This window comes from Mizuhopecten yessoensis, unplaced genomic scaffold (genome assembly GCF_002113885.1).
Source record: "Mizuhopecten yessoensis strain PY_sf001 unplaced genomic scaffold, ASM211388v2 scaffold4411, whole genome shotgun sequence".
NCBI lineage: Eukaryota > Metazoa > Mollusca > Bivalvia > Pectinida > Pectinidae > Mizuhopecten > Mizuhopecten yessoensis.
Window position 1 is genome coordinate 249,247 of NW_018405533.1, and position 12,658 is coordinate 261,904.

The following is a 12,658-nucleotide window of genomic DNA, read 5'->3' on the forward strand; positions in this document are numbered from 1 at the left end:
GTATTATATTTGATCAAAGGTATATTCTGGTTACTCCATCTTGGATCCGTCTGGTCCTGGCTCTTGGCTCCTTTGGTTGTTCTGATAACTACTCTACTTCAACAACAACTCGAGACAGAAATACAATTTAACTTTGATATTTATTCAAATCACAACTTCATATCTACAAACACTGTACACAATGGCATCCTTAATTAATATATAATAGAAATTGAGAATAACGACGGAGTGCCGTTATAAATAAAAGAGATAAAAGGTGTAAGCGCGTATTTTTTTATTTTGTTTTTTTCTTTTCGTTTTTTTTTTTGTCATTTGTTTTTAACGATGATCATAGTATTTATTTTCAGGTTCTTAAATATCTCGATGATTCTAAACTTGTAAACACGAACTGTTTTCAATCGAGACAATATTAAATGGTATCATAATTAGATAACTTGTAGCTAAAAGACATTTACTATACAGGTTAATTATGATAATAAATGTAGTAGACAAATAACGAAGTTATTTATCAATACACAGACTATAGCAGGTAGGCAAAAGTACAGTCGTTACAAATAGTAAGGACATTCTCACTGAACCATCAAATAAGTTTGGCAAATTAGAACTCGTCGAATATCATATTATAAAAAATCAGTATTCTTTTATCAACAAACAACTTTGCGGATAAGAATGGATAATTAAAATTGAGAAACGTCTTTGGTTTCGCTCTGATGATGCCTTTATTCACATTTTTAAACTTTTTTGTCTGTTTCAAACGTTTAAAGCTTGTATTCCAGTTCTGACCAAGAGGCACAGTCTATCAAGAAGAACCCGTCACCCAGAAGATGGTTTGTGTTGACATCAGGATATTTTGTCATGTTTCTCAGCACTGGGTTCCCCTTCAATATATTCATCCTCAACCCCGAGTTCCTTCGTACTTTTGAGAGCAATAAAGCAGAAACGGCTCTTATACAATCGATCACAACCGGGATGCTTCATATAGCAGGTAAGCTACTTAGATGTGTAGCAGAAATGGGGTGATGCGCCCACCGGTGCAACAGGTTATTCATTTGGATAAAGCGTGCACTATGTGTTCCGGGATCGCAGATCCCAGAGGTCCGGATTGTATCTCGGATTCGATTCCAGTCTGCCCGTTGTATTTAAAATGACTTTCATGTTGCATCTTGTGCCTAACTTAATATTCCCCGAAGGGTGGAATAGGGTCTCGTGTCTTCAGGTTGAAGACTTTGTGGAAGGAGGGATAGGTTTAGCGGAACCTGACTGGGTACAACGTCGGTAACCAGGTAGTTCAGTTGGTAAGAACGGCGTTCTAGAGTTCGGAGGATCTGGCCTTTGTATTTTTCTTTTCTTTTACTCCTGTTTCAACGGAGAAATTCAACGATAATGTAAAGTGTACAGTTAATAATTGATAACTAATTTCAATTCATATCAACGTGTAATTAATTTCAAGCGCACGAAATTGATATTTCAGAATAAATTACATAAAACATATGTCGTATCGCATGATGGAATACATAGCAAACCTTGACTTTTGGTTTAAAAAATTCGGGCAATACTGTTCACATCGCCCAATAATATATAATTAAAAATCAATAAAAAGTGTCATTACATCACCGACATGGGAGATCATACATTCAGTAAAGTTATCAGTTTAATAATAGACTTATTTGATTACAGTTTTTTCATGATTTGTTTTGTCGATATATTAAATTTTAAATTTTAAGACGTAAGTCTGTACCGAATGTTTAAAACAAATATTTTAAATACTTGCTTTGCTTTTATCCATACAGGAACTTTCTGTTGGAAGGCTGTGGCTAGATACGGACCTCGAATGACTGGGATAGCTGGTAGTCTTTTGGTGACACTTGGTCTGGTCTTCTCTTTCTTTGCCGAAAGTATCCCTCATCTCATCATGACGCTCGGCCTAGTTTCAGGTATGACAGAAAAAATATTATCACAGACATAAACTATTGTTGATTATACAGAGACGATGCAGAAGTGTTGGAAACATGATTCAAGAAAGCAAGTTTGTCCAGAGTAAATTATGTTTTAATATATTTCACTCAAACATATGCTGAATGTTTATATTCTACCATTTGAAAAAAAGAATATCATGTGATTTTCGTATTTCCTTCAGTGTCGATAAGGTCACGTGACCTTCATAACTCAATAAATAAAGCTTAGCTCCTTCTTCTTGCACTTGGAAACATTTGATGCATGATGCTTCTTTTTTCTTTTCACAAACGTATCAATTTTGCACCTTTACATTTGTACTGCAGCCGATGGCATACTTTCTGAAAGTTACAGTTATGTGTGCTTTTCTGCAAGTTAACATGGATGTGTGTGAAAAAAATATATCAAATATTCATGCATATGAACGCGTGTTCCCTCGCATAATTCGTCGAACAGCTCAGATGTTTACATTGGAATATAGAGGAGGGTGTTGAAAAGCATTACACGTGAATTGCTTATTTAAAAATTAAGCATCCCTGTCCCACTGCAATGTGTTTTCCCTTATACAGTAACCTCCCCATAACTTTCGTTTGGATATAACTGTAGCACTGTTGGACAAGGACACATCCATTGACAAGATGGTTAAAGCATCGGTTAAAGCATTAATAAAACAACCTGAATCCCGGTCTTTTCCGCTGAATGTTTACACTCAGAACACTTGTTGATTAGTTTTCAGTTATTTCATATCTTTATCATTTCTTATGAAGTCCCACAAGGTATGATTTCCTTTTTCAGAAATGATTTAACAAAGCTATTTTCATGCTGGAAAAAACAGTTTCCAATACTAGTTATATTCACGATCATGTTTTTTTGTTTTTTGTTAATTTATACATGGTTATCTACCAATGGAAAGAGTCGTTATTATCCGACGTGGAAAACTTCATATCCGATTGTTTATGATAAAGAAACATTATGAGAGGAATGGTGTTCCTTTTTGGTCAGGTTATGAGTTGATAACACCTGTTAAGCACGGACAAATTGAGAAGACGTCGAAGCTGTGTAGCAAAGCTGTTACGTCCTCAGTTGGAACTGTCACTTCATAACCTGGCCAAAATGACTGTATGGCCTGTATCAATCCAATATCACCAAATATTTATACTCAGCAGTTTACCTTATATGAATACCAGTAACGCATTGTCTAATACTTGAATTTATTCACTGAAGATACTAACTTACTGCCTATTACGCCCGGTGGCGTTTAGGGCAGCAACAAAGTTCAGTGTACTGCAACCTTTGTGATGGAGTCACCTTCCTTTCTTAGCACATGTCCAATTAACCTCCAGCGTCTCTTCTTGATGATGTCTCTCATACTCTCCGTGTTGCACTGTCTCAGCAGTTCATCATTGGAGATTACTCTTGGCCAGAAAAATCTTCAAATTTTTTCTCAGTCTGGTTGTGTAAAATATTGATAATTTCGACAAGTCTTCCTCTGTCATCCGCCAACATTCCGAACCATATAAAAGTGTTGATAGCAAACAGCTCTGTTATATACGCAGCTTGGTTCTGGTGCTATACTGTGCTGATTTCCACAACTCTCTTATGCCTCACTGAAGATAATAGTCTAGTAAATAGAATATTGAACAAGTATTTTTACATCAATGAGTTACTTACCCTTATCGCAATTATCATATCAATGTATAAATATGTCTGTGTTTATTACCACCTGTTGTCGCTTTAAGGAGAGGACTTCGATATGCTATGCCTGATGTCTGATCCTATTGACTATTGCTTATATTGCCGATAAAATTTGTTGAAATTGAAATTGAACCTGTCCAAAATAAAATTGAGGTGGAAAAATTCATTAATTGGAGCACGATTCAATTTTTAAATTATGTAAGTCAAAAGACATTCCAAGCAAGAATAATACATGTTTTGTACGTTCAAGATTTTGGGAATTCATAGTGATAGATTAAAGGGAATCCACCTGGTACTTGGTATGCCTAAACATACCAGGGACAATATTTTAGACTACTACGAGCAAAATCAAACTGCATGTATGATCAAATTTGCTCTAGAGTTGATAATAGAACATTGCAATATCACTCAAAAGAGTTGCCTAATCAGCAGAGGAAATTTTGATGATTATAGCATGTTCGGTTTAGCATTTTCCACTAACTTCAAATGTTTTATATACTAAATATGGTTTCAATTTCAACAGGAATTGGTTTCTCTGCGACTGTTATCTCCGCAGTAACAAGCGTCGGAGAATACTTTGAGGGGAAATCTAAACTTTTGGCGCTATCGTTTCTCACCTTTGGATCAGGATGCGGTGGGATAACAATGCCCTTCCTCCTAAACTCCCTCGTTAAAGAGTTCGGTTGGAGAGGATGTTTACTAGTCATAGGAGGACTTATGGCAAATATGACGTGTTTCTTTGCAGTATGCAAACCACTCTCGATCCAACAAACTACTAAAGCGAATAAATTAAAGAAAGTAGACTGTGAAACAAAACCTACAGAGCAGGGTTTTACGAAATCACTAAGATCACTGGTCACTAATAAAGTTTACATAGCACACGTCGTTGCCATGTGTTGTACACTTCCGGTTATAAATTCTTCATTAATTTTCATAATTGATTTCCTGACGATGAAAGGTTTTGACTCGAAAACAGCAATATTAATGTATTTATATTTACAAATAGGAAGCACGTTATGTGGAGTCATACCAGGCTTGTGTAAAAAGTACATTCCTCACACCAGCGTTCTTATTATCCCTGCATGTTTCACAATAATCGGATCGGTGGCGACTGCGTTGCTTCCTCATGCAGAGACATATGTACAGTATGTTGTCCTCCTGGTCTGTTTGGGGATGACGTTAGGTGTTAGCGTCACCACGGTCTCCGTGACAACAGTGAAGATCGTGAGACTCCAGGACTACTCGGCAGGGTTGGGAGTATTAATGACGATGTTAGGCATCAGTGGAAGCATTTCAGGACCAAGTGCAGGTGAGTTCGATCTGACCTGTAACATCCACGATACTCCAGAGGTTACGATCACGTATGTTCTCTGCACCCCTGGAATATGTCATAGCAAAATCGAAGTCCCAGTGTGCGACACCTTAACTGTGGATGAGCCAAGACAACTAGTTTGAGCCTTCGATCTACATCAAAAGAATCGTGTGACTTATAAATTGAGGTGCTTTGAACTCGGGCTTCGCTTCTCTGTAATCTTCAAAGAAATTTCCATCAGCCTTGTGATAAGTCATTATTTCCTTGAGATCAATCAAATAGCTAGCTGCGTGCCTTCAATTTTGCTATGACACATCGAGGATGGACCTGTAACTATATTGCTGTTATTGCTTTGGTTTTACATGTTTTTACGTTAGCTCTCCTGTTACGAGTAGTTTACGTTGTGGGTTTTGTTTTTGTTTTTATTGACGTGTCTTTACTTTGATTTGACCTAGAATTATATTGCTGCTGTCGTTAATGAAGCAGAAGACGATTTTCCTTCCGGAACACCTGGTCTTATTCTCCTTGTACATTTTCAAGAGTCTCTATGTTAATCTTTTCATTGTTCATATTTAACCCTAACCCTGACCCGAACCCTAACCCTAGTTTTGTCAATTTTGAGTTTGAATTACGTTATTATATTGTATTTTGGATTTGTTTACGCTTTGTCTTGATTTTGTATACTCATGTTTTGCTGTCAGTAAAGATTGTGTACGTTTTCGAAGAACTATGTTTTCAATATACGTTTTCTATATAATAGGATTTTTTGTTGATCTGACGGGATCCTACACGAAGCCATTTTACGGTATGTCCGCTGGTCTCGGCTTGGCGGCCGGCCTGTTCGTGTTAGCTGCGGTACTAAAACGGAAGTCAAATAACAACCATTCTGACCACGTCTCGGATATCACTGTGGTCGTGGGAGCCGACAATCCTGCGTTTTCCATATAAAGAGAGAACATGTTGGTTGATTTCTTATATAGAGAAGTAGATATACCATCGTATTTGTGGCAAGCGACAAAATGTGGCAAAGTTCTATTTTAACACAGGAGCCTGAAGTACTGTCAAAAATTGATTAATAATAACAGTAATACAAAAAATACCTTTATGGTGCTTTAAAATATTTTTAAGCATATAGGAATTTCTTTTGTATTAATATATTTGGATTTTAATTGCTTAGTTGTGTCGCAATTTCAGGCGATATTTTACTGTACGAACACGTTCTGGGACCTTTATTTAGATGCATTATAAATCAATGATATACACTTCACTCTTTGGTGTAAATCAAAATTAACCAATTATCCTATATTTCCAAATATTTCATGAAATGAAGCGGTTTAACGCATATATCCTTCTTTTCAACAGTTAACTAGACCAATTGCGATCCCGCCTTTTTGGCCCAAAGCATCGTCGATGAGTCCTAGAATACGAAACAGCTGAATATGCAGTAGCATACTGTATCCATTTCCCAATTTTAAAGGCAAAATCATCTGTGTGTGTTACATTCATCTTATAGGGGGAAACTGTTACTATCACGCAGTTTCAACAGCACAAGCATGCATTGAACCCTAAAAAAGAATGTGTCTGAATTATGATATCCCCTTGTGAGGTTTCAGTAATTAGTGTTCAGGAGGGTGCGGCACCAAAGCGAGACGACATTTACCAAAGGAAGCATTAATATTTATTACATATTTTCAAGACATGAATATGGTATCCAATTAAAAGTTAAAGTGAAGGATATGTTGATATGACAATCTCATTTTACTCTGTGCAATCACCCCTACTGATAAACTCTGCAGACACGCGTGAACAATAGTCGGCTTGATGCGAACATTACTGTATTCCGTTTTGTAGAATATGAATTATGTCCCTCCGAAAAGGGTAAAGATTTGCATTAAATAATCCAAGAGTTGCTTAAATGTATTAACTCATTCACGCCTGAAACGTTGTAATTAACTATTTCAACCTTTAAATTGGAGGAGCTCAAATGTGTCTTGACGGATAAATGAGTTAAGACCTTTTTAAAGCAGTAGTGGTTATAATAATAATAATAATAATAATAATAATAATAATTGGAGGTTCTTATATACCGCTTTATCACAACCTAGTTCGTAGGTCGTTTCAAAGCGGTTCACAAATTATTATTCGACGTTATAGGGCCTTTGCAGCCAGCCAGTACCTTTCTCAACTCTCTGGGAGCATACAGCCGGAGCTGTCATTTCGGCGCTAACAGCTAGCGTTCAACAATTCTAGCACTGCCCAACCACGTACTCATTTACAGCTGAGTAGAATGGAACAATCGGAGTAAAGTATCTTGCTCAAAGATACAACAAATTGCCGTGCCGTGCCGTGCCGTGGCGCGAACCCGCAACTATTCGGTCACGAGCCCGGCGTCCTACCACTGGACTACCTTGCCTCCACGATTATTAGGTTTCCATAAGCTTATTGATGTTATTTCAGCAAATCAAATTATAGTAAAAACGTTACTTAATACTCCCTCTATATTATTGTGAAGTTATCAATTTGTGGTTTTAATTATGATTGCCAAGGTAACCAGTTCAAATTTCCATATTTCAGAGAAATTTATCAGAAAATAGGTCAATTTTATCGACTCCTTTCATAATTTTCTCATAGACGCTATAGAGTAAATTCTTGAACAACCCTTATATTATGGGATTTTGTGTAATAACTCGTCTTTAGAAGAGACATAGTTTGCTGAATAAATGTGCTGTATTATTCTCAATATCAATGGTTCCAATCATTTTTAGTTGAAATACTCCATTAACATGAGAGAATGAGATGTGAACGTTATTTCCCTTTACAACTACGCTTGTACCAGTATAGGTCCCTCGGAGATGGCATAAACAAGTTACCTTTTTTCTCTCAGACCATTAGACATATGAATTAGAAAAGCTCTGCCATTTAGGGTTCTCCTTCACAATATTTTTTGAATTCGTTGAAATTATACTCATTTCAGACCCGAATTATAAAGTTCAATCCTACCGTTTTAGTAACTCGAGTCCCATGTCACCTAATCATTGTCTTTGATAAACATCAATAGTATTTGGGGAAGTTGAACAAATGAAAATTGCAATAAAATCGACGCAAAACATCAACAATGAAAGGTTACATTAGCCAAGCCAAAGGTTCAATTGACATAAAAAGCTAACTCACTTTTTTATTAGAAAACCATTTATTAACTTTTAAAACATGTACATGTATTTCCTTACACAAAGGCTTGCACCGTTTTCAATAATCTTTTAATCTAACAGAACATACTATCTCCCACATACATACTTGACAACTGTACAAATAAAACTTTCATTCATTACATTAAGTGATAAATACCAAGATCCCCTAAATGTTTGCTTACTCCAAACTTTTCAAACAAAACAAAAACAATCATTTAAATAACAAACACCAGTGATAGGGACAACAAATGAACAATTTAAGGGAAACATCTTTGAACCTGTGAAATGCTTCAATCATTAATAGTCACTGGAAAAAACCCTTAACCTATTGAATCAATGTCAAAGCAAATCACATCAGGCAATGAAATATGTGATGCATTCAATAAGACAAGCATTCTAAGCATTTGCAAATGGTCATATTTGTTATCCCCAAGAAAATAATACAAAAATAATTATATTTTACTACTAATTTAGATAAGATTTGGTATTAAAATATTAATAGCAGTACCTTCCTATTATAAAATCAACCAGAGGAGCAGAAGAGTTAAAAGGGGCTTTTGCAAACATTTCAAATATTACTGAAAATACCCACTTAATAACATTGACGTTAAATGGTATCACTGTACCACGTAGATTTCAACCACAGAGCTGGTCTTTCAACTGAGAGATCTCCTTACACGTGTATCAAAAACAAGAAAATAAAAACAGGAAAATGATTTTTTCTTAATGTATTGCTTCACTTAAAAGTGTATTCATCTTTCATTTTAATACTGTGCATTAACACAATTCCTCAATAAGTGTCTAAGGATTGACAAACGATAGGTTTTGAATTTGACCTCTGGAAACTCTGCTTTACAATTTTTGTTTATTTTCATTAATGTAATGTAGTTTACAATTACTAAAATTTCCAGCAACTATAATTCTGTAAAATACATCACAAAATGTGTTTTATATGGAATAAATCTAGAAAATGGCATGAAACAAACTTTTCATAATATTTTCAAAGGCTATAATATATTCACTCTCTAACTAAAGTGTGGTAAGTGTGACTTATTCATCAGGTTCCTGGAATGCTAAGACAATTCCGTATTATCAAATAATCTGAATTTAACGAATTTTGGTTTGACATTTGTTAAGGATATATATATAGAGGGGAAAATAAAGCTATAACATGTCATTACACCAGGTAAACATAGTAATTTTGGTTAGACATGTTTTAAGGATATATACAAGCTGTGATCATTCTCAGTCTCGGGAGTTACCTCAGGTTTGATAAGCTCTCTCTATATTAATTTACAATCATTCTTCACAGTTATTGGTTCAGTCAATAAAGCATGTTAATAATATGCCTTGACCTACAAAATATGCTTATATCTCTCTTTTTGGCTATTCCACAAACAAAGAGGGGAAGGGAGGCAACTGTATCTGCTACCCACCACCTAACAACCATCTTGTCCTTGATGTCAACAATGAATTCGGACATCACCAACCAAATGTTAATTATTAAAATGTTCAGCCCCTTCTCCACACATATTTGCCACTCTGGGTTAGCCCTAGAGATGGAAAATTCTTTATTACATTGAATAAAAAAAACAATATTAATTTTCTTTCTCAAGAAATATTAGGTTCTCTTTAAATGGTATTTAAACATTGATACCAATACACTGCAATGATAATATAACTTGGTGATAATATAACTTGGTGATGATATAAAAAGCTTATAAAAACACTATTTCTCCAATAACTTACTGCATAATTCACTTGTGAAATCATCACAAAAGACTTTTTACACAATGTGAAATAGCTGAAAAATATCTAAAAGGTCGGCTGTGATCAAACTGACATCAGAACAGCAAAAATATGACAAGTCACATAAAATATTGGATAAATGAAACATCTTTTAGAACGATTACACATATTGATATTTTAGTCAAAACTGTCTCAAATGCAAGCAGGTTTACAAAACAATCTATGTATTTCCTGTCATTCTATATCAACTCATTCAATCCTGAAGACACATTTACACTCTTCCAATTCAAAGGTTGGAATAGTTCATTATGACATTTCAGGGATGAATGAGTTATACACTGCACAGTGATGAAATTCTGGTTAGTTTATTCACAGTTTAAAACCTATCTTCAGCTAGTAGTTTACAACATATATTATTTATCCTTATATACATTTTTAAATATAACACATAAATCAGAGCAAATTACGCATACGATAGTAAATATGTACCATTTGTTTTGAAAAATTACATACTGACTTTTTGTCCTTTTCACAATCAACTATCAAAACTTCTATATACAAAGATAAACAAAATACCTCGATTTTCAATGTGTCATGAATACACGTTCATTAAATGTGAAGATAACTACACATCACGGTGGCATAGCGACGTTTGGCACGCGACAGGAGTGATACGTAGAATATACACTTATATCTCTGGCGTCATATAGACTTTATTTATTTTACAACGATTACGAAAAAAATGTTTTTACAACTAATACTAATCACTCTTGTTGGCCCGGATGTTAGCGCGGATGGGGTCTTACTGTGGGAGGAAACCGGAGTATCCGGGGAAAACCAACGTGGTCGGGAAGGTGACACCAACCTTTTCACGTCTGATCGGGGAATCGAATCCCGGCCGGCTTAGTGAAAGGCAAGATATACAATAGAAATGTCAATAAGGTATCATTTACCTTTTCGTACTGTGTTTTGTTGTAGGGTTCATCAGACAATCAGCTGACGTCATTACAGTTGTTAAAGACTTGTCTTGTATTGACGTACGATCGACAGTTGACAGTCTATGTTTGTAAATAATGATTAATTGATATGTTGTGATAATATACAAAACAGTCCACGGGACCATATGACAAGACTATGACAAGGCATGTCGTGAATTCGGTGAGTGCAGTTGCACACCGTCACAATATGGACTTGGGAACTGCTCTCAGGTCCCAAAATCTATAATAATAGGCGGAGGAAAATCACTCACGTGTGTTCAGTATTGATTCAGGATGTAAAAAGACCGTGCCAATACGTCACAGCGAGGTTGTCGCTATCTCGTGTCGGCGCGGTCTACGTTCCAAGGGAAATAACTCTTCCGAAATTTACCACATGTAGAAACACAAGTGTATATTTTCACAATAAAACTAAACAAACCGAACTCAAAAAAAGGGGTAACTATTATTGTTAACGATGTTAACATAACACAATAAAAGAGTCCCTTTAATCGATGATATGGTCCTCGTTGAATTCCTTGAACTTCAACACTCACAGACAGTCCTTGGGAGCAGTGTAGCAGTACTTAATGTCATAATATATCAACAACCAAGACACAAGTGATCCAGACAGTGTATCTTCTGTGAGAGGATCTGAACAAATCAATTACCGAATGACGCTGATTTCAGGACATTCAGCACTCAATGAAATAATATTTCGTATTCTTCCACTTACATTGAAACTGATAATTATATATAATGTATTCTTTTGAGTGCCAATCTTGGATGTCAACATGTTTTCATTGTTCCAAGCATACGATTCTGCTCTTGCATTTTACATTTTTTTATTGCGACTATCGAACACATATGCAGAGCATAAAATAGTTTCCAGAATAGCCTTTGGGATAACATCGTGTCATGTATTTCCTTACCTTTTTTGGGTGAAGAATATATGTCCTCAAGATATTTAAAAACGAGGAAATGATTATTTTCATCATCGTTAAAAACAATTACACGCTTGCGTTCAGCAAAATTTGATCTTCATACACCTTTTGTCTTGCTATAAACCGAGAGATGTATGTTTGTACTTCAATCCATAATACATACGTATTTAATATCTGTAAGTTCATAGAACAGCTTCGCTTTGCTACATTCCTACATTTAGTGATGAAATATGTTTGTTTTCCCAAAATTTTGTAATTTTATGTGGAAGGAGTATATACTGAATTAACAAGTGTCACGGTGCTATCCTAATGTAATCTATATTAAAATGAATACAAATGACAGCACGACGAGTAATCTTCAGTTTACATAGATATTGTATCCGTCGCCTCAAAATCTAGACAGTGAACAGGTCCCTGTTCTTTTTGATATACCTAAATATCCGGATCCTGACAAAAATGAGAATTAAAAATCCGGCAAATGTCGCTTAATACATTTATTGTGTGTGTGTGCGTGTGCGCGTCCTGTTAGCGGTATCATCAATCTAGTGGTTAACGCGGAAATTGTAGTTATAATCCGCCAGGATGCACAATTTGTTTTATTTTTTAAATATAGCAGATAATTCATAGCAAACATTTAGAAAAATACAGGATTGTATTTTCCTGAAAGGAGTGGAATCAAGATTTATGTTATGTTAGGCTTTAGGTCCCTGTAGGGTTTGTTCTGCCTATATATCCGGATCCTGACAAAAACGAGACGACTGGGAAGTCGGGCAATAAAAACGATAAATACATTTCCTTTTTGTTTGCATGCGCGCGTCCTGTTAGCGGTATCATCGGTTTAGT

At 35.5% G+C, this 12,658-nt stretch overlaps 1 protein-coding gene across 1 annotated transcript; it reads left to right on the forward strand.

Annotated features, from left to right (window-relative positions):
* The first annotated feature begins 211 nt into the window (after positions 1-211).
* LOC110448998 (monocarboxylate transporter 12-like) lies at positions 212-5,908 on the forward strand. The gene is made up of 5 exons (XM_021495570.1): positions 212-985; positions 1,791-1,934; positions 4,172-4,282; positions 4,655-4,957; positions 5,721-5,908. The coding sequence occupies exons 1-5, from the start codon at positions 856-858 to the stop codon at positions 5,906-5,908; spliced, it is 876 nt and encodes a 291-aa protein (XP_021351245.1). The 5' UTR covers positions 212-855.
* Positions 5,909-12,658: the final 6,750 nt, after the last annotated feature.

Bases quoted from the DNA above. Each gene is read 5' to 3' on its own strand.
- LOC110448998 (XM_021495570.1), top strand. From the start codon at position 856: ATGTTTCTCAGCACTGGGTTCCCCTTCAATATATTCATCCTCAACCCC. The intron at 986-1,790 runs GTAAGCTACTTA...TTATCCATACAG, and splicing joins CGGGATGCTTCATATAGCAG to GAACTTTCTGTTGGAAGGCT. The intron at 4,283-4,654 runs GTGGGATAACAA...ATTTACAAATAG, and splicing joins CACCTTTGGATCAGGATGCG to GAAGCACGTTATGTGGAGTC.